The 27,014-nt window shown below is 40.8% G+C and overlaps 2 protein-coding genes across 12 annotated transcripts in view; one reads left to right on the top strand and one right to left on the bottom strand.

The window, feature by feature from the left end:
* Window positions 1-63: 63 nt before the first annotated feature.
* On the bottom strand, window positions 64-16,822 carry IKZF5 (IKAROS family zinc finger 5). 10 transcript variants are annotated; one of them, XM_026494326.4, is made up of 5 exons: window positions 16,679-16,822; window positions 15,064-15,212; window positions 7,497-7,696; window positions 5,317-5,499; window positions 64-4,153 (listed from the first exon to the last, which is right to left on the bottom strand). In XM_026494326.4, exons 3-5 carry the CDS (start codon window positions 7,627-7,629, stop codon window positions 3,210-3,212), a joined length of 1,260 nt encoding a protein of 419 aa, XP_026350111.1. In that variant the 5' UTR covers window positions 7,630-7,696; window positions 15,064-15,212; window positions 16,679-16,822; the 3' UTR covers window positions 64-3,209. The 10 variants fall into 10 exon arrangements, with proteins under 10 accessions (XP_026350111.1, XP_026350112.1, XP_044238165.1 ...); XM_026494327.4 differs by having other exon boundaries at window positions 7,497-7,682; window positions 16,679-16,813; XM_044382230.3 differs by having other exon boundaries at window positions 16,418-16,687.
* ACADSB (acyl-CoA dehydrogenase short/branched chain) overlaps window positions 16,784-27,014 on the top strand; it is a 38,871-nt gene continuing 28,640 nt past the window's right edge. Inside the window, exon 1 of one of the 2 annotated variants that reach the window (XM_026494324.4) lies at window positions 16,784-17,074. In XM_026494324.4, the coding sequence (XP_026350109.1) occupies window positions 17,033-17,074 (42 nt within the window). In that variant the 5' untranslated portion in view covers window positions 16,784-17,032. The remainder of the gene's footprint in view (window positions 17,075-27,014) is intronic. The other variant, XM_044382228.3, reaches the window with a different exon arrangement.

Below are 27,014 nucleotides of genomic sequence, written 5' to 3'. Positions count from 1 at the left end.
CACAGTGGAAAATTACTAAAAAATTGGATCCTAGTTTTCAAAGAAGGAAAATCGAGATCAATAGAAAGTGTTACTTTGTTTTATTCATGTATTACAAAAGCAAAGCTTCATTCACAATAGGAACTACAGACTATTATAGGTATTTCAGCATTGAACTGCTCTCTGGAACCCTAAACAATATAGTGTTTTGCAACCATACTCAAGGTTTATGTTTTGCATACAAAATATGTTCTTTACATCAAAGTACAAATTGACAAAAACAAGTTCTAGAAATCATATACCCTCTAAGACTATTTAATGAAAAAGTCCTTAGCAGGGAATTTTTTTTTTAAATAATACATCCACTTGATAAATATTTTTGTAGAACTTAAAATGAGGTTTATCTCAACATTTTTTAAGTAATATTCCCTTTGTCAAACAATTCTGCAGATGAATGGCAAACACTTATTTCTAAAATGAAATAGCACTGGAAAATATTCAAAGTAAAAGTCTAGCCTTTACTTGAATTTCAAGAAGTTGTAGCTACATACTATATTAGTAAAATCTGAAATGAAATTATTCCGTTAATCTCTTCACAGTTTCTTAAAAAAATATTAGTGGAGATAAATTATCTACCAACTTTAAAAATCTAAACTTATGTTCACTGAACAAAAATACATTTAGTTTCAGAACATTGCCTGTTAACAGCAAAGTACTATAAATAATTCATGTTCAACTTTTCCTAGCAGCTCATTTCTATAAAATATTTAATTAAAAATAAAATGGGAGAAACGTATTCAACACTTAATGGAAGATAGTATCATCTTTCCATGTATAAAATTTAACTCACAGAAAGTTTAAATAAAATCCTAAATCTTTTTAAAAATACAATACTAAAAAAGTTTATAAGGTAGATTTGATTCAAAAACTTTAGTGCATTTAGAATTAATTGTAGCTCTCAAGCATTGACGCCTTTGGAATACCAACTGTGCTCTTTAAAGTCATAGGAAAATTAGAATTATACATTCTAGTTTTATAATTATGAAAAAAAGATATTTTCTGTTTAAATTAAAATGTACCTTCAAAACATCTATCTTTAGTTGCCAGAAAAAAAGTGTTTGTCACTATTTGGCCCAGAATATAGAGTTAATAAACTGGTTTTAACAAGAGGGTTCTTTCTCTTTAATGAAAGCTTTCATTTTCTATCTCAGGGTATTGCTTTTATGTTTAGAAAAAAAGTGAGAAGAAAAAATAATTATAAAAGATTCCAAATGACAGCAACCTGTTTCTTTCTGGCAATAAATAAACATTAAAAGCCAAGTTCCACATTTGGAAATGGTTGCATTCAAGCCAATCTGAGCAATGAGTGATTTAAGCAACAAGAGAAACACAACTGGAGATTCAGAAGCCTCAGGTTTGACAAGGAGGAGAATTATTTATAGTTTGGACAGGCTCCCTGCTGCTCTTTGAACAATGCTGTTGAGGTTAGTTTCGACTGGGTATTAAACCACGAGAACTCATTTTAATGGCTTTCTAGCATCTGGAAGGGAGGGCAGGAGATCCAGTAACTTGGCACGTGCGGGTCTTGGTGGACGCTTACTGCCGGTATTTCCCTTTCTATTTACTATAGAAGAGTGGAGGTCCTTTTTGCTTAATAAATGCTTCATAGTTAGGGTATTCTCTTTAAGAAGCCAATTAGCAACGCTTTCAAGATTTGAACCAAATTACAAATGAAACTTTTGCAAAGTACACAGAAACCAACAGTTAGTAACAATATATTTTATTGTTTGACCAAGCTCTCTTCAGAGTAAGCTAGTTATCACACAATATAAAAACAATAGCCTCCTATTCAAAATTATTCTAGATTTAGCAAGTCTTATTTTTGTAAACAAATTAAATATCATATTTAAATGCATTTTATATCTATTTTCCCACTTTTGTACCATTTCCTACTAAGGCGACGATTCAATCCGTCTCCATTTAGTTTTGTCACTGTCCATGAAAAACTGGCAGAACTGCAAATAAGCATTACAAGTTGAATTCACAGAAAATATTTTAAATGGCCAATTCTGAAGGGAAAACCAGAATTTGTTTTGGACACACATTCTCATTTTTTTAAGTATTACTTCATATTATTTTCCCATGTGTTTCTATACCCACTTCTTCTTGGAAATTACACGCAGTAAATGGATAGAAGGCAGGAAATGGAAACTTCAGAGATTTTTTTTTTCTTTTGAAGGACTGCATTTCCAAGGAATAAGATGGATGACTCCCACCGTACCTCTTTGGTCATCAAAGGAATAGGAGGAATAACAGATTCTCAGTATACTTATCAACCTCACCTGATACTACCAATGTCAGAGTGAAGAATTTAAATGGAAGGTTCAAATTAAAAAAAAAAAAAAAGGCATCTTTATAGATAATCCTCTGATATTTCTAGCATTCTCATGTGGTTTTTACAATAAACCAGAATAAAAAGAATCCAATGGAAAACTGACACATTTAAACTAGGAACTGAATAAACGGGTACCTTTAGTATTAAACCCCATTTTTCAATTTAGGTTTCATTTCTTTTTAGAACTTTTACCTCATATTTTTATAACTTGAATTTAAAAAGAATGACCTCTTCTACATTTCCCCTTAAGGGAAAAAAAAAAAAGAAGGATCTGCTACACTAAATAGCTCTGTGATTATCAGGTGAAATGAAAGTACTGTGAACATTCAGCAATGTGAATGAAACAGCACGTTGACAAAGAACGAGGTTAAAAGTAATTCCTCTACTAAACACTGAAATAAACTGTTAACAGACTTTGTAAGAGACGGTAATTCTACCATGTTGAAATATGGCAGAAATAATATCTACCTGCAATGTGTACGTTGAAATACCAAGAGTATCAGTAAGCTTTGAAATGTTTATGGACCGTAAGTATGGGAAATTTAAATGAATACCTGTTAGGATTATGACTGCACTCCAATTCTCAACTGTCTAAGTGAAAGGAAAATATAGACACCAACCTGTCTCACTGCTCTAATACATAAATGAGCCTGCCCAGATTTTTATAGAAAAAAAAATTTTGTTTCCACTGTCAAACTTATATTCTATAAATATGTAGACTTTGAATTAGCAGACACCTTATTAGGAGTGACCCCCCCCCCCGAAAAAAAACAATAAACAAAACTATAAAACACAAAAAGGTAAAACCAAGTAAAGCATAATGTGATTATTTCAATCAGTGTTGGTTATGCTGACCCCTTGCAAAATGACAGGCAAAATCATACTTGTTTTTACATTTGCAACCACATATGTTACACTGAAAAGGATTTTCATACCCATGACATCCCATGTGAATAGTGTAAAGGATATTGTCGGCAAAGTACATGTCACAGTGCTGGCAGTGGTGCAGAAGCTGCGGGTCCTGGACCGGCAGGGTCGGAGCTGGAGTGCTCGGCTGGCTGTTTCCTATGCTGGGAGTACTCGTGTGGGCACTTGGTTCACTGCTCGGACCTGCCACCGGACTATAGTTCCTCTGACTATGTGACGGCCGAGGTTCAGGGCTTGTGGGAGAGGAGCTCTGAGGAATACTCGCTGACACGGCAGCAACCACTGCTTGGGCCGAGGGCTGCTGCATCATGAAAGGCTTCTCGTCGGGGCAGGGCACGACATCAGGAGATGCAGGGTTTGGGTTTTCCGGTGGCAAACTAGACAACTGTCCCGCCAGAGTTGAGAGCTGATTCAAAGGGTTGTCAACCATGAGTTCTTGGGGGTCCCGTGGTAGGCCACCAGTTGATGTGGTTTTTGCCATACTTTCATAGGAGTCAGTCTGGATATTTGGGATTTCATGGGTAAAATCGTTAAGGTAGTCTGGCTTCTGAACCACCATGGAAGGTGGACTTAAGTTAATTAATGCTCTTCTGCTATAGCCCAGATTGCTTGTTTTCTTCTGTAAAACTCCCCACATTTTCTTGCTGCTTAAGGAAGACCTAGTACCTTTAATTGGTACCATTTTATGCTTGCGCCTTCGATGATGGGACAGGTTACTTCGATCACTGCAGCGGAAGGAACATAATTCGCATTTGTATGGTTTTTCTCCTGTATGGGAACGCATGTGGGCTTCCAGATGGCGCTCGTAAGCAGATGCGAATGGACATAAGTGACATCTATGAGGTTTCTCACCTGTTTAAAAAGAAAAATGGGGGAGAAACTGCAAGAGTAGCTAATTTCTGGAAAGATTCATGTTTTGTCCATTCATTAGACGTAGAAACTGATCAGGTTAAAGCTTAACTCATCAGCAACAATTTGAGATATACAGATACTTTCTATTAGTCAATATAGTGTAAAAATTGTTATGGCTTCAACTGGCATCTGGGGAAAGAATAGCAAAACTGACAATAATATTACCTACATATGTCAGTTACATGTTTATGAACACTATACATGAACACTTCTTCATACATATTCACACACAAACACGTACAAATACCCCTTCCTCGCGAAAAAATACAAAAACCCTTTTCTAAAAAGTCCTTCTATTAAATAGAAAGTCAAAATGGAAATGAGCTTCCCAGTCCAAGTACGAATTATGTAAAGTGTCCCTTCAAATTGGCCAGTGCTTCACTTCTACCTTCCTCCTCTCCTCTTCAGTAGCCAAAAGGGACAACTGTAGTCAGTGCCGTTAGCTGAAAACGGCACAAATATGTAAAACACATGTTTGGAATAGGAGATTTGGAGTCATTAACGTAACAAATAAGTACTGAGTCCTTACTATGAGTCAGATGCTCTGTTAGGCTCTGTGGGCACAAACATGGCCCTGACACGAGCCCTGTCCTCAGACACAGCATGAGACCCCACGGGACACACGGGTGGGACCCCTGACGAGGTCTTAGGCCAGCGCAGGGCGTAGCTAGGAGGGCTTCTCAGGAGGTGGGAGGGCTAAGGTGAGCCCTGAGGATCAGCAGTATAGCCTGCAACTGTATAAAAGCCTTGTCCCTGGTCGGCTACTGAAACATACTTAGTAAGTATAAAGATAAAAACATTTTATCACTTCACACTACCTTCAGCATTAACCTGCCCAGCCTAAGAAGCAGACAGATATTGAGAGATTATGTGGATCAAGAAGAAAGATGGCTAAGGACAGGGAAGCTCTAGAAGGGGCCTCACTTCCTGTATGTTGCTATGCCATTGTTTTGAACAAATGGAGTAACTTCCCCATTTATTCATACCTTATATCAACCTTCAATTTTAAACTATCAGAACTACTTATAGGTCAGATCAACCTGCCTTCCTTGGCCCTTCTCCCGCCCCAAAAGAAATGCCTCCTCCAGCCATTTCGCCATTACCTGTGTGGATTCTAATATGTTCAATAAGCCGGGCTGTTCCTTTGCTGGCATAGTTGCAGTACCGACACTTGAGCTTCCCATCAAAGGTCCTTTCAAACCCGTCTACTAACATTCCTGAGTTTTCATCCAAGGAAACTTCAACAGATGGGTGATCGAGTCCATTTTGATCACCATCTGTTCCAGCTAGAAACAAAGTGTAGCAAAAGAAATGACGCATCTCAGAATCAACTCAATTTAGCATTTTAGTCTTAAGTAGTAGAAAATCTTTCATAAATCGATAGTTTAGTTAGCACAAGAGCTAAACTCAGAAAATACAGACTTTCTGAACAGAGGTTAATTTCATACAAAACCTTTTATAGGGGGACCTCAAATTACTGACACATAAATTTCATCAGTCCTCAACATGCTTTTGAAGAAGAGACTAGGGTATTATCCTTATTTGACAGGTCTGGAGAACAGAGGGGAGTAAATAGTAATGGCAAAGCTATACATGTTTAAGATTCTAGTCACTTCTTCAAGTATTATAATTGGCACTCATGATAATTTCTCCAAATCTTCACTCAGTTTACTGTCATCTAAAGCAATTAATGTTGAGTTTTGCCCTGTTTCATTTGGTTTATACACATTCTAGATTTTGGTCTGCAGTTAGGATCTTCAAATTCTAACTCGGTACATAAAGGAAGATACTATATCTGATAGCTCTGAATGTTAGAACTGTAAGAATTTGAAAGCTAAAAGAGATTTGTCTAGCCCTTTGCTTTTAATTTAACCTGACTACTTCTTTGTATCTATAAAGAAACTGAAGGGGCAAGTGCTCATATCAGGAAAACCAGCAAGCAGTGGGGACTACAACCCTGGTCTCTTGAATCTCAGTCCAAGAATCTGTACATTAAAGTGTCAGGAGGGACATTTTTATTCCCACACTCTTGGGAAAAACACTTCTACTCCATCCCCAGGAAACAGCAGTACTGGTATGAACAAGTCGCACCCCCTCCTCCACTCTTTCCTCCCCCCTTCACCAGGAGGAGAAGTGATTTTGCTGGTTGGTGCAAATTCAGTATCCAACGGTGCCACTGCACTGGCGGGACAGGGCTCCGTGTCCCCATCTTCGATTTCTCTCCCAAGCCAGTGACTCTCAAAATTCCACGTGTATATGAATCACGTGGGGAGCTTATGAAAACAGATTCTGATTCAGTAGACCTGCGGTGGGGACTGACAATTTACACTTCTAACAAGCTCCCAGGTGATGCCTGGTCCCTGCTGCTAGTCCCTGGACAACAAGGCCACAGACTATCTACGTCAGGGGTCAGGAAACTTTTCCCACGAGGATCAGATCCGAAATACCTTAGGCTTTGTGGGCCATCTGTTCTCTACAACTGCTCAGCTCCACTGTTATACATGTTATACATATACAAAGACTGAAAATATGTAAACAAGCAAGTGTGGCTATGTTTTAATAAAACTTTATGGATGCTGAAGTCTGAATTTCATATAGTTTGCACATGATACTATTCTTTTTATTTTTTTTTCCCCCAACCATTTTAAAATGTAGAAATCACTCTTAGTTTGCAGGTCATACAAAAACAACTCGCAGTCCAGACTGGGCCCAGGGGCTGTAGTCTGTAGACCACTGAGCTACATCCAGGAACAGATTCTAGTCTGTGTGGTAAGCAAACCAGACAGAAGTCCATCTGGAGCAGGCTCGAGTGGGTCGCTGCTTTCCCTATTCTGGTTCTCTGTCTAGAGAAGTAAACATGGTCAGCCCTTTCTTCACTTCAAGAGAGAAGAAAAAGAAACCCCCATTGTGTCTCTGGTCTAATCCAGATTTCCCACTGGCCAAATCCTTTGTGTAGTGAAGCTGAGTCTCTACCCCTTTGGGTTCCTTGTGTCTACTGTTAGCTAATAGAACTTAGAAGATGGGAAGGATATTTAGAACTCCTAACCTTCCAACAAAACCATAATGCCTCTCCAGACCATGTTAGTCCCTTGAGAAGTTTCATTCTTCCCTCAACAAAAATCTGACATGTTTAAAAAGGAAAACAAATTGCCCTGTGTCTTTCTAAGTAAAAATGGAATGATCCACATTAGTGAATAGTGGTCTTCACCGTATGGATAACTACGCACAAGTATTAATGTATTTATGAAAAATGAATTATTTAATAGTATTAAGATGAGTCTACCTCCCTGAAGAGCCTCTGCTTCTTTGTCCCCACTAACTGATCCAGAAATCATGTTCACATGATGAGTCTGCTGAGTCAGATATTCCTGGAAATCTTTCACGAAGTCCAAAGGTTCTGGTTTCTTTTCACCCATCTTTGCTTTATCCTTTTTTTCCTTTTTCTTTTGAAGTTTACGGTTTGTTATGCCTAGGGGGAAAAAACTGAAATAATTTCACACTATTTAGGGAAATCCAGTATGTATTAAAACAACAGCGACAAAATTACTATGTGCAACGCACTATACAAAGCAACAGAGAACACAGTGCCTGCCATTAAATATCTTATCATTTCCTTGGTGAACTACAGAACACATAGACAGAATTGTGAAAACTTAATATAATTAATATTTAAATAAACTGGGACCAAACTAATTCTTAGGAGGATGGAAAAAAATTACAAAGACTGAAAAAAAGAGAAAATAAGTCCACATGAAAGAAACAGCACAGCAGCAGGAAACAGTTGAAAAATGAAGGAGACAGTAAAAAAAAAAAAAAAAAAAAAAAAAAAAAGGCTCAACCGGGGCCAGAGAGAATTTTCTGGATGATGGACATGTTACATATCTGCGTTGTCCAACAGAGTTCTACTAGCTACACATAGTGATGAGCACTTCAAATGTTGCTAATACAAATGACCTGAATTTTTTTATTGTATTTAATTAATTTAAATGGAAATAGCTACAGATGACTAGTGAATCATTTCAGATAGCAAAGGCTCGCAAACAGAACCGGGGTGGCAAACCTTTTCTATAAAAAGGCCAGGCAGTATTTTAGGTTTTGTAGGTCATGAGGTCTCTGTCGCAACTACTCAACTCTGTCACTATAGCTAAAAGCAGCCATAAATAATGTGCGAATAACCTGAGTACGGCTATGTTCCAAAATAAAGCTTTACGGCAGCAGGCCTTGAGCCAGGTTTAGCCTATAGGCCAGTTTCCTGACCTCTGCCTTAGAAATCCAAACCACCTCTTCTACCACGCATCGTCCTACCCACTCGGAGAATGAGGGGAAAATTAAGAAAGAGAACAAAAAACTTCTGATGCTAATGCAGAGGAAAGTCTCCCATGAGATTCTGTAGCCACAAACTGAACTGGTGTCACATAGGTTTATGGCCCAAATTCAGAAATCAAATAACCAAAAAATTTTCTAGTAAGAACAAGATAAGAAAGTCTAGCACCCAGCAGACAAAGGTCTTTTCTCCCAGTAAAAATTTTTATGCAAATGTATACGGTCTTCTTAAATATGCCTTCTGCTCATTTTTTCCCCTCAACTCCAACTATTTAATGAGTAATTTCTATCTTAAAAAGTCCTCATCTTTAAAAGCCAGTAGAATGGAATCTGAAGCTAAAGATTAGTCACTTTTCAACATACAGGCTTAACTTTTTCTCAAAGCACAGCATACACACAGAAGAGCACATAAATCCTAAGGGTAGAGCTCAGTGCGTCATCACAAAGTGAACTACTCATGCAGTCTGACCCATGTTGGGAAACGGAACGCCGCAGCATCCCAGGATGGGCCCTTCCAGTCCTGGTCCCCCAGAGCCGTGGCAAGGGCTCCGCTATCCTGACTTCTGAAATTGCTGTGTCACAGGGCTTGCATATATTCAGCTTTAGACAACGCAAAAGGTTTTTCAAAGTGCTTATGCCAATTTACACTCCCACCAGCAATGAACAGGAACTCTGTTCTTCCATATCCTTGCCAACACGCAGGTGTTTTTTGCCTTTTTCATTTCAGCCATTCCGGTGGGTGCCTGGTGGTATCATGCTGGTTTTCATTTCTATTCTTTGGTAACTAATGAAGTTGTAGACTTTTTATGTTAAATAGCCACAGAGATACCCTCTCTTTTCAAACCCAGTGAAATATCTGTTTAAGTCTTTTGCTCATTTTTAATAGGGTTTTTGTCTTTTTCTAGTTAATATGTAAGAGTTCTTTATAATATTCTGGATATGAGCTCTTTATTAGATATGTGTATTTTCAGTGTCTTCTCTCACTCTTTGGTTGCCTTTTCACTTTCTTAAAGATAACCCGATAAACTGAAGTTCTTAACATAGTCATAGTTACCCATTTCTTTCCTTTACCTTTACAGTTGTGTCCTTGCCAACATCTTCCTCAAAGATGTTCTGCGGTTTCTTCTAAAAGCTTTACTATTTTTTTAACTTTTCATATTTTTATCTGGAATTGAGCTTTGTGTATGTACAGTGTGAGGTAAGAGTCGAAATATACTTTTTTCCAAAGAGAGAGCCAACTGTCCTAGCAACATGTATTTCATAGACCAGCCTTTCCCCACTAGACTCTATTACCACCTTTCTAAATCAGGTGATCATATATATGGGACACTATTTCTGGATTCTCTATTATGTGCCACTGACCTATTTTTGTCTAGCCTCACACCAATACCACCCAATCCTAATAATATAAATCTTAATATCTCAGTCATTTAAGTCTACCATTACATTTTTCTTCTTTGAGAATGTCTGGACCACTCAGTACTTTTTAGCCTGTTTTCCAAAGAAAGAACTGTGAAGATGTGAAATGAAAGGGCTCCACCAATGTCATGTTTCCCAACTGACAGGAGCTTGACTGATGTTTTAAGACCAAAATTTCTAATTTAACTAGCTTAACTAGCAATCTACTAGATATAGACTAACCCTTGCCTACGTGCCTCCTATAGAATGCTGTGCTGTACAACAATGCAGTGATATTTCAGGGACTAATGAAGGACGCAGGGCTGTTTCTGGTTTCCCTTGTCTACTGGCCCCAGCCTGATTTATTTAATTTCTGTATTTCTTGTCTTCCTCTCTCCTCACAGTTAGCTTGTTCTTTATTCTAAACATATTTATCCAAATAAGAATATTCAGGTGCGCAAATTTTCATTGTTCTTAATGCAACATTTGTGAATAGTTCTTTTCCTCCCTTCTTAGAAGATGTCTAGGGGTTTTTAAAAGGTATTATTACTATTACTACCACTTTCACTGTTTTCTAGAAAGCTGAGGCCACTGAAAGTCTATCCTCTAGATGAACAGAGTATTATGGTATTAGGCCTAACTTACTAGCTTGAAGACTCTGAACAGAAATTTCTCTCAGCTGTAGTTTCTTATTTTGTAAAATGGAATAATACCAACTGGCAGTGCTGTTTTAAGTTTCACAAGTATCTATACGTAAAGTAGCTCCCAACACCTGTAGCAATATGGCATGTTCTCAGCTATTTTTGCAGCAAAAAATGGTTATACCTTGGGTCAAAACATTGCCCTGTCCCAGATTCAGTTTTTTTCCCTTTTTCTATCAATCAGCTCATCAACTGAGCAGTGTAAGCTATCATTTTATATACTTTCTTTAGTTACGATGAAATGAACATGGTCTACCTTCGTCTCAGTAATCCATATAGCCCAAATTGCAATTTCCCAAACTCATATCTTATTTTACTTTTTTAGGCTACATCTTTAAATCCCTTGCTTTGGTCTGGTTCAACTTTTTTTTTTTTTTTTTTTTTTTTTTTACAATTTTATTTATTTGACTCAGAGAGAGAGCACAGGCAGGCAGAAGGAGGAGAAGCAGACTCCCCACTGAGCAGGGAGCCTGCCATGGGGCTCGATCCCAGTGGGATCATGACCTGAGCCGAAGGCAGCCGATTAACCAACTGAGCCACCCAGGCACCCCTGGTTCAACTCTCTTAATCTTAAGGATTATTGTTGGTTTCTAAACAAATTTCAGTTGCTTTTTCTCATTTTACCAGGCTTATCTGAACTGGTTCTCTCTGCTTCCTAATCAGTGTATTACTTTTGTTCTGTGACTACTGTTGATTGTGTTTATCTGTCCTTTAAAATTTGCCCTCTGGGTGGGGGGGGGGGGGGAGTGAGCCAGTCAGATTATTAAGAATAAGATCAACAATAACCTGTAGAAGATTAAGATCAACAATAATCTGTAATAACATCGTATCTCAATAAAAGGGGAAAGAAAGGACAACAAAACACACACGGGTGGGAAACAATGTAAAAATATATATTAAAAGGTAAGAAATACAGCAGATAAAGCTCTAAAATGAGTTCCAGAAAAACAGAAATGTAAACAAAGAGAAATTGTTTTTTTAAAAAATAACAATCAAGAAATTTCCAAAATTACAGATCCCTTTCAGCTGGAAAAGGATCACAGCGTGCAAAACAATATATGATAATAAAACAACACTTAGACACATTGAAATTTTAAAACCTCAAAGAAGATAAAGAGAATATAAAAATTCTTAGAGAAAAAAAGTCCACCCACATAAGAAAAACAATCAGACTGACATCTGAGTGCCAAAGGCAACACTAGGTGTAAGAAAATAACAGAGTAATCATTTATTCCAATTTGGCATGTTTAAACTTCCTCAAGCTGACAAAGGATATCTTCCAAAAACCTACACCAATTAATGGAGAAAATTTAGTTGCATTCCCTTTAGAATCAAGGATAAGACCAGGATGATTGCTATCACTACTGCTACTCAACATAGTACTAGAGGAAGAGGCCCCCCAAAATAAAAGGAAAAATGAAATAAAATATGAGGATTGGTAAGGCCCTATAGTTTGTGTCCTAATTATAAAAGTTATAATCAAGAAAGAAATCCTGGTATTTACATTGCAATTTAGAATCACTTCTTACTAATCAGTTCATATGAAAACTGAGATGTTTCCACTGGAAAATATCTGAATATACTTTGATAGGCTTCAATAAGCAAGATAAATCCTACCAACTCCTGATCAGAAAGCCTAACACTGCTACAGGAGAACATGTGACAGTACAGAAAAATGCATGAGACTGCCAGTAGTAAGCAGAAGAAAATGGTATTTTTATACATGCAACTCAAGTTTTAAGAACACAAATGAGCCTAATTACAGAGGATGGCTGGCATATTTTGACAGTCTTGGCTATTATCACATTGTCACATTATACATTTCACTGCATTCTCTGCCATAAATTGTGTGCTGATTTTCAATCATAATGCATGACGGACTTCAAAAAAAGAAAAACAAAAAACAAAACAAAGAATGCCAATGAAAAAAGGAAAGATAACATTGTAAATATTAAAAAAAAATCTGTTCTGGGGCGCCTGGGTAGCACAGTCGTTAGGCATCTGCCTTCGGCTCAGGGCGTGATCCCGACGTTCCGGGATCGAGTCCCACATCGGGCTCCTCCGCTGGGAGCCTGCTTCTTCCTCTCCCACTCCCCCTGCTTATGTTCCCTCTCTCGCTGGCTGTCTCTATCTCTGTCAAATAAATTAAAAAAACAAAACAACAAAAAAAAACTTAAAAAAAAAATCTGTTCTTAAATTAAGAGTTTTAAATATATTGATATGGTTTTCAACCTCAGACATTCTGCAATGGCTTAAAAATTAAGTGCCATTCCATCCCCAAGCACTTTTTGTGCTCACTTGACCTTCGTCACATCTCTCTCTCTCACACCCTCCCATTCTCTCTCTACCTTTCAGGCGCACACGCACGCGCACACACACACCCCATGACAAGCCCTTGCCTCAATGTGAATGGAGTCTTCGGTTCAAAATCCAGCTTTCTCCATCTCAAGTCACTACTTCTAAGCAACAGTAAATAGAAAAAGAACAATAACTGTGAAACTACAGAAACCTTCCTAATATCAAAAGAAAATAAAGGTTTTATATTCAAGACATCTTCCTTAAAGACATCTGTCTTTAATAAAGTAATCATCAGTCTCTGACTGAAAGTTTAATCTAAGGGGCGCCTGGGTGGCACAGCGGTTAAGCGTCTGCCTTTGGCTCAGGGCGTGATCCCCGCGTTGTGGGATCGAGCCCCACATCAGGCTCCTCCACTATGAGCCTGCTTCTTCCTCTCCCACTCCCCCTGCTTGTGTTCCCTCTCTCTCTGGCTGTCTCTATCTCTGTCAAATAAATAAATAAAATCTTTAAAAAAAAAAAAATGAAAGTTTAATCTAAGAACTCCACAAATTAACTGAAATCCAAAGATGCCCCTAAGACACTGATAATTTAAAAACCTTTGCAAACATACCATAAAAATCTACTTTAGGACATTGGCAAACTACGTTTTTACTGACAGTATCTTTTCCATGAGCCACAAATTCAACATCTTGGAGCTTGTTAGCCAAAAAACAACTTACACAAATTTCAATATGTAAGATCATGTCTTCAGAAAAAGAAACATATTTGAGTTCTCCAATTTTTTGCAGATTTGGATGGTGTATTCCTAGCCCGATCCACTCTTTCTACTAAATGATATCTAATTATAACCACCAGAGAAGAATTATTCCCATACTGTATGATTATATTCCTTATGATATGGCAAAATTTTTGAGTCCTCCCTGTGATTACTCTGATTAAAGTTAAGCTGGGTCTAGTGTGGGATTCCACACGGTGTAGGTACATGTCTGTATAAACTGGGTAGAATGTACCTGAACTATTTTTATACCAATAGTTTCTCCCACATTATCCATTCAAGGCTCAAAAATAAGGTTCTTACAAAACAACCAGGTGCTACCCACACTAGTGAAGTAAAGAAATATTTAAGAAATAAGCTTTGAGGGGCGCCTGGGTGGCACAGCAGTTGAGCGCCTGCCTTCGGCTCAGGGCGTGATCCCGGCGTTATGGGATCGAGCCCCACATCAGGCTCCTCTGCTATGAGCCTGCTTCTTCCTCTCCCACTCCCCCTGCTTGTGTTCCCTCTCTCGCTGGCTGTCTCTATCTCTGTCGAATAAATAAATAAAATATTAAAAAAAAAAAAAGAAATAAGCTTTGATATCCCAGAAGAACATGAAAACCTCTTTACCTTTATGCCACTAACTAAAAACTATTCCGACTTTCCTCGGTTTCTGATAAAGGATTTATTTGTATGAAGTCTTCTGATATTAATTCTTCAGCGGACATTATAAATGAGAAATTGCTCACACACACACACACACACACCCTCTTAACCAGGAACTAACAAAACAGGCATCTGATGCGAATTAGAAGACAGCTCCAACTATGAAAGAGCAGTGACAGAAGAACCGGAAGAATCTCTATAACCTAACTTCTTCCGAAACTCTATCTTTTTTAAAAGTTATGGGAGAATTTTGAGAACAACATGATTAGGAAATAGAAAGATCTATTTTATTCACCTACCATTTGGGAGTTACTAACCACAAGGTAGAATACTTAGCAATTAACTTACTTATACAATAGCTTAATCTGGCAGTTAGGTAGGCCTCTACAAATAAAGTGACTACAGTTCAATAGATGTGCTTATTTTTATAGCCCAATAATTATGGTCACTGAAAGATTTACTCTGCCATAGAACACACATCAATGGAGAAGCCTGACAAATGAGGACTGATTAGTATAGAGAGTTAACATGGACCTTCAAAGACAATTAGAACACATTTCCTCTGATTACAGAACTGTCAAAAAAAAAAAAAAAAAAAAAGCCTTGAACGTAAAAAGGGACATTACGAAGCTTTGAGAAATCAGAAAACATAACACAAAAGCAAAATATAAAGTTAGAAGATACCCAAAACAGGAGCTACACACTCTAACCTTTTCACCCCAAATCAGTTCCTTCTTTGTCTTGCCACTCCAACATTGATGAAAAGTAGAGTAATCGAAATTTACTCTGGAGACACACCAAGGGACTCCAAAAGGCCATGGAGGGAATTTCAACTAAAATTGAAAAGCCATACAGAGGTCTGCAAAGAAAAGCACACCACAAATCAAAACCTTTATGAGAAAAAGTTAATTAGCATCTACAGGTTTAATAAGCTAAGAAAATAACTTTTGCCAATTCTACCATTACCAGAAAAGAAAACTAATCTAACAGATAATCAAAGAACAAAGGAACAGGTTCAGGTCAACAAAAACACCAAAGAATCAACAAAGAATAACATGCACTAATTTGATGCGCCCCCCCCCCCCACTACCGTGGATTTCTTAAGATTTCATTTTTGGCAAACTCTTAATGTCTTTCTTAAATTCAAGTTATTAATTGTATTTGTGCACAGTATTGTACACTTAGAGGATCAGGCTTAGTAGTGCTGAACAACTATAGTTGCCTAAAAATAATGCACTAGCTTTGTAGGGAAACATTTATGGGAAAGGGCTAAAAAGAAAACCTCCAGGCACCCCCAACAAGGGAACATTTGATTCTCATCTTTATTATGCTCTCTATCGCAACCCCCAACACAGGGTTTTCTGGGTAACAGTTTGAACCCCTAGGGGCAAAAAAAATACCAAACATCTCAATTCCCTGTAACGATTTCCCAACAATATATTAAACTGTAGCTGTGTTGAAGGCACGTCATCAATTAAAATTAAATGGAATTTTAAAACTATTAGTCCAGATGTTTAAAATTTTGTTTTAAATAAGTTTTGTTTCTCCTAGACTGAATTTCCTTAGATCTCACAATTTAAAGTGACTTTTTTTCTTCTCCCGCTTGTCACTCCTCATTAGGGTTCTGAACAGCACGTTAAGGGGACATCAAATGGGCCACGTGGTTGGTCAGTGGTAGCTGGAACGGGTTTAACTTCAATTCAAATTCACAGTTAGAGAAGAAGGCTTGGCTACCCGCACTATACAGTTTACTGAGAGACTTAAACCTGTATGAACCTGAATAGGTCTTTGCGCAAAGCCCTCCCCAAACCTCACATCTCCGCAGAATTAGAGTGCACAAACAGCAGAAACTAACCCAGGCTGGACCATTAGATAACAGCAGTTTTAAAAGTCCTCCCAAGGAGCAGCCCAGGACTGGCGTCTGGGCAGCATCCTCATCAGGATTCGGAGCACCCAGGAGCCCCGCGCCTTCGCTGACACCCAGGATCTGGGACCCAGTGAAAACGCAAACCTCGGGGAGACCCCCACACGACCACCTGTCAGAGCGAGAGGCAGCTCCCTCACCAGGAGTCTCCAGCCCCTGCCCACAGGCACCGCTCCCTCGGGGCTCCGGAACCGAAGGACCGCACATTCCGCACTCTGGCCGGGAGCGTCCCGGGTCGTGACCCTGCCTACCGACCGACCACGCCCAACCCTCCGCTGAGACTGAGTCCCGGGCGCAATCAGCCGGCCCGCCGCGAACCCGGCTCTCGCCTCCTGCCGCTCCTTCTTAACTGTCCTGCTCAGCTGTTTCGCCGCCGTCCGAGCCGGAAGCCTGCTACTTACCACCTGACCACCGCACCGAGTAACTCCCACTGCCTTGTTTAACGCCACTGCCGTCGCCGTCGCCGCTGTCTTCGTCACCGTCGCAGCCGCCGCCATGTTTGTTGTGTCTCCGATTCTCTTCCCGCCCCGCTGCCTTGTCCAAGTCTCGCGTGAGCAGTGCGCAGGGCAAAGGCGGAGAGGGGCCTGTATGGCTCCCTTGGGGTTCCGTAGGCACGAGGGGGCGGGGCCAGAGAGGTGCGCTGGGGGCGGGGCGGGGGCAAGGCCCTGGCTCCGCCCCTAAGCGCTGGCTCTGGGCCCGGAGGCGCTGAGTAGCGACTTCGTGTGATTGGCACCGCCACTTGCCCTGCAGCAATCATGGAGCGGGCGGCGGCTGGGCTGCTGCGTGGCGTCGCGCTGGTGAGTGCGCTGGCGGGGGGGCGTCCTGGGGGTCCGGGACGACCTTGGCCCCAGCGGCGGGGGCTTCTCGTAACGGGATCCGGGAGCCCGCTGCACGTCCCAGGTCGGAGCCTCCCTGTCTTCATCGAGTCGGTCTCAGACCTTTCATCGCGAGCCGACCGTGACCCCGATCTCCCTCCAGACCTCTGGCGGAGCCGACCTCCGCTTCTGTTAGGAGGGGTGAGAGTGGCTGCTGGTGAGAAGGGGGCTGGGAGCTGTTCTAGAAGCTTCTTTGCCGGAGCAAGCATCACGAGTGGAGTCGGAGAGCCACAGTTGCTAGATGTCATTTGCAAGCCATTGGGCCGTGGGAACCTCGGAATTTAGGATCTTTCGGGGCATTTTGCAGAGATGTCACCTCTCCGATGCCACGTTTCCCCAGTTACTACATTTCACCCCACCCCCAATTTTAACAAAAAAGAGTGAAAATACAGGCGCGGTCTCTTTCTGAGCAGAGCGTTTCCCTGTCTTCTCTTCTGCCTCCCTGCTCCGACGTTAGGAAGGGACCTCGGAGTTGGTCAGACTTACCAACCAGTTAAAGAATTCTCTCTGCCCCTTATCTCATGATTGGGGCCCCAGCATCTCCCATGGGTGAGCTCAGCCCGGCTGAGGGGTGCCCATTTCCACCCCGCTTCATCGAACTTGAACTTAAACCTGCCTCGCAGGAATATCCACCTGTTGTACCCAATTCCGCTCTCAGGACTGGCCCTCTTTGATACATTGTCAGAGTTTTCTCGTTACCTTAAACATTTCCACTCTTCAGTTTTTAATCCGAGGACATGCTTTCCAGAAAACCTTCACATTTTGGATACGCTCCACTTCGTTGGCAACTTGACTTCTTTGCTGTGAACTTTTTCATTCTTTGCATTTGCTTTAAGGATTTAAGGCTCTTCAAAGTGCTTTTTCAGGGCACCTGGGTGGCTCAGCCGTCAAGCATCTGCCTTCCGCTCAGGTCATGATCCCAGGGTCCTGGGATCAGCCCTGCATCAGGCTTCCTGCTTGGCGGGAAGCCTGCTGCTCCTTCTCACACTCCCCTTGCTTGTGTTCCCTGTCTCTTTGTCTCTTTCTGTCGAATAAATAAAATCTTTTTTAAAAACAAAACAACAACAAAAAAAACCAAAGTGCTTCTTCAGCGAGCACTATCCCCAGAGGCAGGACTCTTTTTAATTAGAGGTAGTTAATGTTATTTGATTGTTTTATTGGCTTGGGGTATTAAGAAAATTACTAAAGTGATTAGTAAATTGCTGCAAAGAAATAAGCCTTCAAGGCACTATTCAGTACTATTTTATAGTTGTTTAATAGCTTAGCAAAGAAAGTTCCCAGGGCTTCGCAGTTTGACTCTTGTTTTAGAGTCAACCCTTATTGACCACATACTGTGTGGCAGACTTGTTCTTGGATCTACCTGAGTCATCTCATTTAATTTTTTTAAAGATTTTATTTATTTATTTGAGAGAGAGTGAGCGAGAGAGAGCACAAGGAGGGGGAGGGGGAGAGAGAGGGAGAGGGAGAAGCAGACTTCCTGCTGAGCAAGAGCCCACATCGGGGCTACATCCCAGGACTCCTGAATCATGACCTGAGCCGACGGCAGACGCTTAGCTGCCTGAGCCTCCCAGGCACCCCTGATCTCATTTAATTCTTAAAACCATCCCACACAGTAGTAGTTTAATCTGTCGGCTGCAGGGGCTGATGCTGAAAAAGATCAGGTGACTTGCTCGGCTTCACTCAGCCAGAAAGTGATAGAGCTGGTGTTCAAATTCCAGTCTGATGGTAACCTTGATGCCCTACTGCCTCCCCTTCCTTAGAGATAGTGGAGACCTGTTTTATTTGGATTTGCCGGTTTATGGTGCTTATCGTCCTTCATATTTTTTAAAGCTCATTTACATTAATTAGCTAATGTAATTGATGGGATGTTGACTGTAGCATCGTGGTTAAGAATGTGGGTTTTGCAGCGTGATTGCTTGGGTTTGAACACAGGCTCTGTCACTTCCTAGCAGTATAATCTTGGACAGGTTACTTAATCTCTGTGGATCTTGGTGTCTTGATCTATAAATGGGAAGAATAATAGCACCTAGCCATAGGGGGATGTGAGGCACTTAAAACAGTGCCAGGTGTAGAGTCAGCTGTCATTAAATGTTAGCTCTTATTATTGCCATGCATGAGGCATCGTGTGCTATGGCAGATATAATAAAGACCCTGAACACTTACTTTCTAGAAGTTTCTCTTTTAGTGGAGAGATGAGAACTGTAACCAACAAATCTGATATTATGTAGATGTACAAATCCCAGGGGTCCACAGTTTGCCTGTGGGTTCAGAAAAGGGAGCAATGATCAGAACCATTAGGGGAGAGGGAAGCTCTTTGGGAGCTGAATTTAGATTTTAGGAGAAGAGAATTGGGGAAAACACTGCAACAGAAGGGGACTGGGGCATTTTAAGGAATGCTGGAGTTTATCCTTTGGATTGTTGAGACCCCTTGAAGGTTTTGAGCCTTGGAGATACAGAATCAGCTATGATCTGGTTTTATTTCTGTCACAGCAGGTGGCATGGAGGGTAGAGAATTGCAAAGTAGGGCTAAAGATAAACAGAGAGGTGCCTGGGTAGCTCAGTAGGTTAAGCATCTGCTTTCGGCTCAGGTCATGATCCTGGGATCCTGGGATCAAGTCCCGCATCAGACTCCCTGGTCAGTGGGGAGTCTGCTTCTCCCTCTCCCCGACGGATGCTGTCTGTCACTCTCTCTCTCTCAAATAAGTAAAATCTTAAAAAAAAAAAAAAAAAAAGAAGAAGAAGAAGAAGAAAGAAAGAAAGAAAAAGATAAATGGAAAGGCAGAATTTATGATAGGCCAGGGACAGCATTTTGCATCCTCCACCTAATATCCTCTTCCTATTAAGCAGGTATTAGTGTCTTCATCTCACAGATGAGGACCTGGGAGGTAGTGAGTGTTCAGTGTGCTCTTGTCACCCAGTAGTCAGGTCACAGCAGGGGCACTCAGCCACGCTTGCCTTCTCAGAAGGACTTTGTTGTCCCTGCAGATATGTTAGACCTAACCTGCCCATTATGTTATGACCCAATTTGTATTGGTCACCGTGTGGTTCCAAAACATTTTAGGCAAGTTGATATTTCACAAGAGATCATTTTTAAAAAATATTTTTATTTTTTTAAATAATTTTTTATTTATTTTTTATATTAAATATTAAAATATTTAAAAATATTTGTATTTTTATTTATATTAAATATTAAAATATTTAAAATATTAAAAAAATTTTTTTTAAATATTCTTGATGTGACATTTCCTTGTTCGGTTAACCCTATAAAGGTCTGCCAGTTACATATCTAGTTAAGCAGTTCCAGTATCTTGTTCAGCTTTTTGCCATTCAAGAAAGCCAGCAGCACTTTTTTTGAACATATGTGTTATCTCGGCTGTGAGATCTTAGGACATGCATAAGCAGAAATTGTTCATGTGCCATAAACCCAGGCCCTGGAGTCAGAGTACTTGAGTTTGAATCCTCTCCACCACCTCGTAGTGGGACAACCTTAAGACAAGTTACTGTCCCATTCTGTGCCTCTGTTTCTTTTCCTGCAAAGTGGGGAGAAAGTAGTATTAAGGGAGATGTTCGATGTTAACTGCTTAGAACAGCTCTTGGCACATAGTAAATACTCAGTAAACGCTCACTGTGAATACAGGCAGAATCCATTACCAGTAACTCCAGGAGGGGTGAGGGTGTCTTTGCTCTGTGCAAAGTCCTCTGATGACTGTTAGGGGTCTATAAGTTTACAGCAGAGTCCTTGGCCTCAAGGAAATTACATTTTTAATTGGAGAGACCAGGTATATGTGTTAAGAAATGCCATTTGGACAATAGAAGATTTTATTTATTGCCAGTGTTAGATAAATATTGTGGACAGTTGTGCTTCTAGAAGGAGGGGCTGGAACTGAGCATCAAAAGAAAGGATGGCTTAGGTTTAGGTAAAGCAGCAGAGAGCTGGAGATTATAGTCCAAGGAGATGTATGAGCCAAGGTGTAGATGTCGGAATATACTGACTTGTTTAAGAAATAATTCTTCTAGGCTTGCCAGTGTGGGAAGTTTGCAGTTTGATGCAATGAGTTTAACTGACAAGTCTCTATCATGTTAGATGGTTAGGTCCGTACTTGTTCCTGCAACAGTGCGTGTTGCTCCAACAGGGTTGCCCACATTCCCAGATGACAGCCCTTTTGTTTATTGAAATAATGTTCATAATGTTATTACTCATCAGTACAGAAATGGCAGTAGTGGTTTGTTTGGGGTTTTTTTGTTTTTTGTGTTTTTTTTTTTTTGCAAATGCAAATAAAACCTTGTTATCCACCTTTTTTTCTCTCTGCTGCCAAGAAGACTAAGGAACCATAACGATCTTCTCTGACCACCATAAGATGCTTTCTCCTTTCTTTCAGGATCCTTTCATACCAGCCTTGTCTCGGGCTTACATTGCCTTGACTCCCCTTTTCCTAAGTGCTGGACCAGGGTTTCTCAGTTTTGGCACTATCTTAAAAAATGTCTGCAGGCATTGCCAGATGTTCCCTGGGGGTAAAAGTGTGCCCCTGTTCAGAACCTGTGCTCCGCACGTGTTCCTTGGGGGTGGGGAAATGTGGCCTTTCTCCTTATAACCTGGTAGAAAACTGTCTCTCATCCTACTAGTTGCCACACCCCATTTGTTGACCACAGAAATTGATTTTCAAGATTTCAGCAGCAGCCATTGAGATCCTGAGCTGCTGTTTGCCAGAGGGTCCTAACCAGTTAAAACGGTTAGTACCTTGCATAGGGAACCCAAAAAGTTAGGTACCGCTTAGACCACTTCAGAAGTTCACCTGTGGTGGGAAAAGCCCTCAGCTAAGATGATACCACTGATGGCTAGCATGGCGGATGCATTCATAAAGGAAGACTTGGGAAGATTTGGTCACTATCTTGAAATGGAGGAATTAGATGGATGCCACATTTTCTGAATGGAGTGGCTGAGTGATGCACAAAGATTGGGGTGTCTGGAGGAAAACAGTTTAGGGGGAACAGAAAGGAAAATGATTTATTTGGCTTTAGACTCCAGACTTCTAAAAGTGTCCATTAAACTTATGACTGGAAGCATTTTGGATGCTGAACAGGAAAGGGATCTGGAAACTAGTAGAAAAATCAGAGCCAGAGATACAGGTCTGAGACTTTGGGGTATATCACAGACCATTTGGGGGGACTGTTGAAGACAGGCAAAGCAAAGAGGAGAATTAATCTGGGGTATCCCTTAGAGGAGGAACTGGGAGAAATAGGCTTATTTAGAACTGGAGCAAAAGGAGAAAAGGGTATTTAAGTCCAGTCTTAAGAGCAAAAGTACCAGCAGAACACCTGCCAGATAGAGTAAAGAAAACAGCCCACAGGGAGCAGAGGCAGGACGTTCTGAGAATTGTAGAGGAACCCAGGGCCAGCTTTTGGAGATGCCTGAATACAAGTTGAGACAGGGTGTGAACTGGGTCTATTTAAGGATAGAGAATTGCTTTAGGTTCTGAGGCTCCCTTCATTCCTTTCAGTATCCACCAGCCCCTGCAGGCATTTCAGTGTGCAACTCCTGGTCTGGAACACTGGTCCCTTGACCTCTGTGTTAACTGCTTCTGCTACTAACCTGGTTTATCTGAAAAGAAAGGCAATTCGCATATCTGGTAAGGTGTTGGACCCAAGTTAATTGCACAATTAAAAATTGTTTTTAAAGGGCGCCTGGGTGTCTCAGTCGGTTGAGCGTCTAACTCTTGATTTCAGCTCAGGTCTGGATCTCAGGGTTGTAGGTTCAGCCCCCCCCCCCCCCCCCGCATGGAGCCTACTTTAAAGAAAAATTGTTTTAAGTTCATTAATAATCCCATCTTGTTAGATTTCTTTGGAAGAAGGGGTAGTTTTGGAAAGAGAGCTTGCTGACCTGGCCAGGGCCACATAAAGGCAAACAGATCTCCTTTATGTAGATTCCCCGGCACTGGGCCCCATCTTGGTTTATTTTACCCTCTCCTGAGACAGTCTCTTGTATATTATTCTAGAAAGTGGTGGCATTGTTAGGAACCAGTAGATACTGGAAGGAGGAGCCCCAGACTGGTGGAAGGGAAGGGCTACCTTTTTAGTAGTTCCGGAGGACACCTAGCACTGAAGCTACTGGTTATGGAGAAAACAAACAGGTCCGCGGGGTTCTGGTGAAGAAGTTGGCTCAAGGATAGGACAGTAGAGAAAGGATCAACTGCACATTTGAAGTGGGATATGCAGTACTTAAATCAGATCTTAAAATGGATATCCTGGATTTCGTCAGAATTCAGTGAAAGTTCTATCTAGAAGAAGATGGGAATCCTCCATTAGAAAGTGGGGAAGAAACACTGCGTCATCTACTTTACTGAAGAACATAGACGTGATCGATAAAGCCCCCATTAACAATCAAATCCTCTCGTCACCGCCTCCGCCTCCCTCCTCTTGCTTTCCTGTAAGGGAAAGTAGCTGTTTTTGCAGGACTGCCTCCTCCTACCACAGAGCCAACGCAGTAGAAGAAAAATGTGGCTGGCTGTTTACATAACAGGGCCCTGTCTGTGTCAGTTACAGTTGTCGCATAAACCTGCAAAACTGTTTATATACTATATTGATCCTTATATCCCAAGGAGCATAAAAACATTACAAAAATCACAGTTTTCATTTTGATTAGGTTAATTAAGCTAAAGCAATAACAAGCAATGAGCATAATTAAGCACATTGGCATTTAACCTTGCCTTGTATTTATTTATTTTTTTAATGATTTTATTTATTTATTGGTCCGGGAGAGAGAGAGAGAGAGAGCATGCACAAGTAGGGGGAGCTGCGGGCAGAGGGAGAAGCAGGCTCCCCACTGAGCAGGGAGCCTGATGCAGGACTTGATACCAGCACCCTGGGATCATGACCTGAGCCGAAGGCAGACGCTTAACCTGCTGAGCCACCCAGGCATCCTGCCTTGTATTTATTATATAAAATCGTGGCAGGGAGGACCTTCCCCTCTTTGCTACTATTTCCTGCTAGAATAGGTCTTAAATTGACATGTTTTAGAAACAGGTGCAAATTGGAAGAGATACACTGTTTAACTTTTTTTCATTCTTCTAAATTGTTGACCTAATTCTCATAAGCCATATGAATTTCTGTGATGGTAAAGCTATAGCATTTGGTTTCTCTAATTTTAAAGCGATCTGTTTAATTTGGGCGGGGGGACAGCGATAGAATTTTTTAAAACTTTGTTTTCTGTAGGTAATCATAGACCTTCATGCAGTTGTCAGAAGGAGCACAAAGAGAATCCTGCATACTCTTCATCCACTGTGCGCTAGTGGTACCATCTTACAAAAACTCCAGTACAATATCACAGCCAAGATACTGACATCAAGACCATCCATCAGACTTACTCAGAAATCTCTAGTTTCACCTGTAAATGTACATATTTAGTCCTGTGCGGTTTCATCACATGTGTGTTTACGTATGCACCTCCATGGTCAAGCTACAGGACATTTCCATCCTCGCAAAGGTCCCTTGCGTTCCCCTTGTTTAACTGCATGACATCCCTAAGGCCTGGCGACCTAGTGCTTCTGTTCTCCATCTGTATAATTGTATCATCTCAAGAATGTTAGATAAATGAAATCCTAGCTCTGTAACCTTTGGGACTGGCTTTTACATTCAGCGTAATTCTCCTGAGACGCGAACAAGTTGTTGCCTGAATCAGTGGTTTGTTCCTTTTATTGCCGAGCAATATTCCCTTGTAGAGGAGGAAAATCTTCTCCTCTGTCTCTTGGGTCAGAAGCTAGAGTCTGGAAATTAGACGGACAAAAACCATTAACTCGAAGAAGAGGTTTATTTCGTCTGCGTAGGGTAGCCAGCAAAAGCAGTAGCTGGCTCTTTCCAAGGTGAAGGTTAAAAGCTATGTACACCTTAGTAGGGACAAGGGAAGGGGGAGAAACGGATTCTAAGGGAAAAACAAAGAGGGTTCTTTTAGGAGAGGCATGGCTTTTTCAGGAGAACAGGTGGGAGATAAGAAAGTTGGTGATGATATTTGTCTAGACAGATGTTGGTGCTCTTTCCACCAAACTCCCCCAAGAAGGGATTTCTGGCAGGCTCCTTTCCCAAAACTTACTGCTTTTAGACAGATCAGGGAAGCTCCGAGAAGGCTTTTTTTTTTTCTGCGTTTGTTGAATCTCATATGTCTTCAGATTAAAGACCACTTTTCTGCCAACCCTGGGGTTCCAAGTGGATCCCCCCACCATGAGCAATACACCATGGGTGCATCACCATTCACCCCTGCGAGAGACAGTCGGGTTGTTTCCAGGGCTCAGCTCTTACAAATAAAGCCACTCTGCACATTTGTGTGCAGGCTTTTCTTTGAACTTGAGGGGCTCATTTCTCTGAGTAAATACTCAAGAGCACAGCTGCTGGGTCACATGGGACGTGCACGGTTGTACAGAAACAGCTGAGGTTTCCAGCTCGTCCTGTCGTCTCCTGTGCCCGGCGGCGGCGTGTGAGATCCACTCTCGCCTCATTCTTACCATCGGTTGGCATTGTCACCATGACTTTTTAAATTTTAACCAATCTGATCATACCTCACTGCGCTGATTTGCTTTTAAAATATTTTTTTAGCTTCCAGTAGTATCGGAGGGAGAGGGATTCTGGTTTGTTGATGGTTAAAAGATCCTTCTTTTATGTATTACATATATTGTATTCTAAAATAATATTATTTTACCTTTCCTGGGTCTGTAAAGTTGAATCAGTGCTGTGAAAGAGAAAACCAGAGGCCCAAAATGGTGTTATTTAGGTTAAGGGCCCCAAGGCAGGGGACCAAGACTTAACACTTGATCTAACTGCAGTTTCAGCCTCCCAAGAATGTAACCTTTAAGGGCTGAGCTTGGAATTTCCTGGTCCAACTAGGAAATGTACTGAGAGACCTCTTCAGCTCTCCCTAGGGGCGAGGGCAGCCTTGCCTAAACAGCACCCTCCTTGGTAACAAATTACTTTCTTCTTTTTTAAATGCCTTCTCTGCCTTTGAAAACCTTTCTTTTATTTAGCTCGGTGGAGCTCTCCTCTGCTTGCTAGATGGAATGCTGCCCAATTCACAAATCGTTGAATAAAGCCGGTTAGAGCTTCAAATTTTCTTAGTTAAATTTCGTTTAACAGTGCAAAGGACGTGAAAAATACTGTCGAGAACCGTTTACCCCAAGGGTAAGCACTCTGTCTAGCTGTAGAATCATTATGTGATTTTTATGGACTTGTAAGTCACAAAGGACTTAGGGGGCGCCTGGCTGGCTCAGTCACTAGAGCATGGCACTCTTGATCTCAGGATCATGAGTTCAAGCCTCACACTGGGCATAGAGCTTATTTAAAAAAAAAAAAAAAACCCTAGAAAAAAATGACATCTGTTCATGCAACTGTTGTCATTAGCCAGTATTAAAATGCACATTAAATTAGAAAATTAAATATATAAAATACTAAAAATAAGCATGGGCAGATCCCTTTATTATCTTAGACTAAGGAAGGTCATTCTCATTAAAAAGCTGGATGTCATCACCCAAAGAAAGAGTAATAATTTTGGCACCATAAAAACCACGGACTAATGCATGACAACACTGTTTTGTATTGTATAGGCAAAGTCAAAAGACAAGTGGCAAGCCAGTTTTAAAAAAATTGCAACCCCTTCCACCAGAGGATTTCCTTAACTTATGTAGTGCTCCTGGAAATCAGGGAAGAAAAAACAACTGAATAGGAAAATGGGCAAAAGACATGAATAGACAGTAAACAGAAAAAGAACTATAGATGGTTCTTAAACATGAAAAGACGCTCAAACTCACAGGAGAAATACCAGTATGAGAACACTTTGCGATACAGTGCTTGCCTGTCAGATGGACACAGAAGTCCAAAAGTT

Source organism: Ursus arctos, unplaced genomic scaffold (assembly GCF_023065955.2).
Source record: "Ursus arctos isolate Adak ecotype North America unplaced genomic scaffold, UrsArc2.0 scaffold_7, whole genome shotgun sequence".
NCBI lineage: Eukaryota > Metazoa > Chordata > Mammalia > Carnivora > Ursidae > Ursus > Ursus arctos.
This window is presented reverse-complemented; position numbering and strand designations above follow the sequence as displayed.

Excerpts from the sequence above, each read along its gene's own strand:
- IKZF5 (XM_026494326.4), bottom strand. The coding sequence starts at position 7,629 with ATGGGTGAAAAGAAACCAGAACCTTTGGACTTCGTGAAAGATTTCCAG. Across the intron at positions 5,500-7,496 it reads AGCAGAGGCTCTTCAGGGAG|CTGGAACAGATGGTGATCAA; the intron begins GTAGACTCATCT and ends CTTTGTTTCTAG. Across the intron at positions 4,154-5,316 it reads ACATATTAGAATCCACACAG|GTGAGAAACCTCATAGATGT; the intron begins GTAATGGCGAAA and ends CTTTTTAAACAG.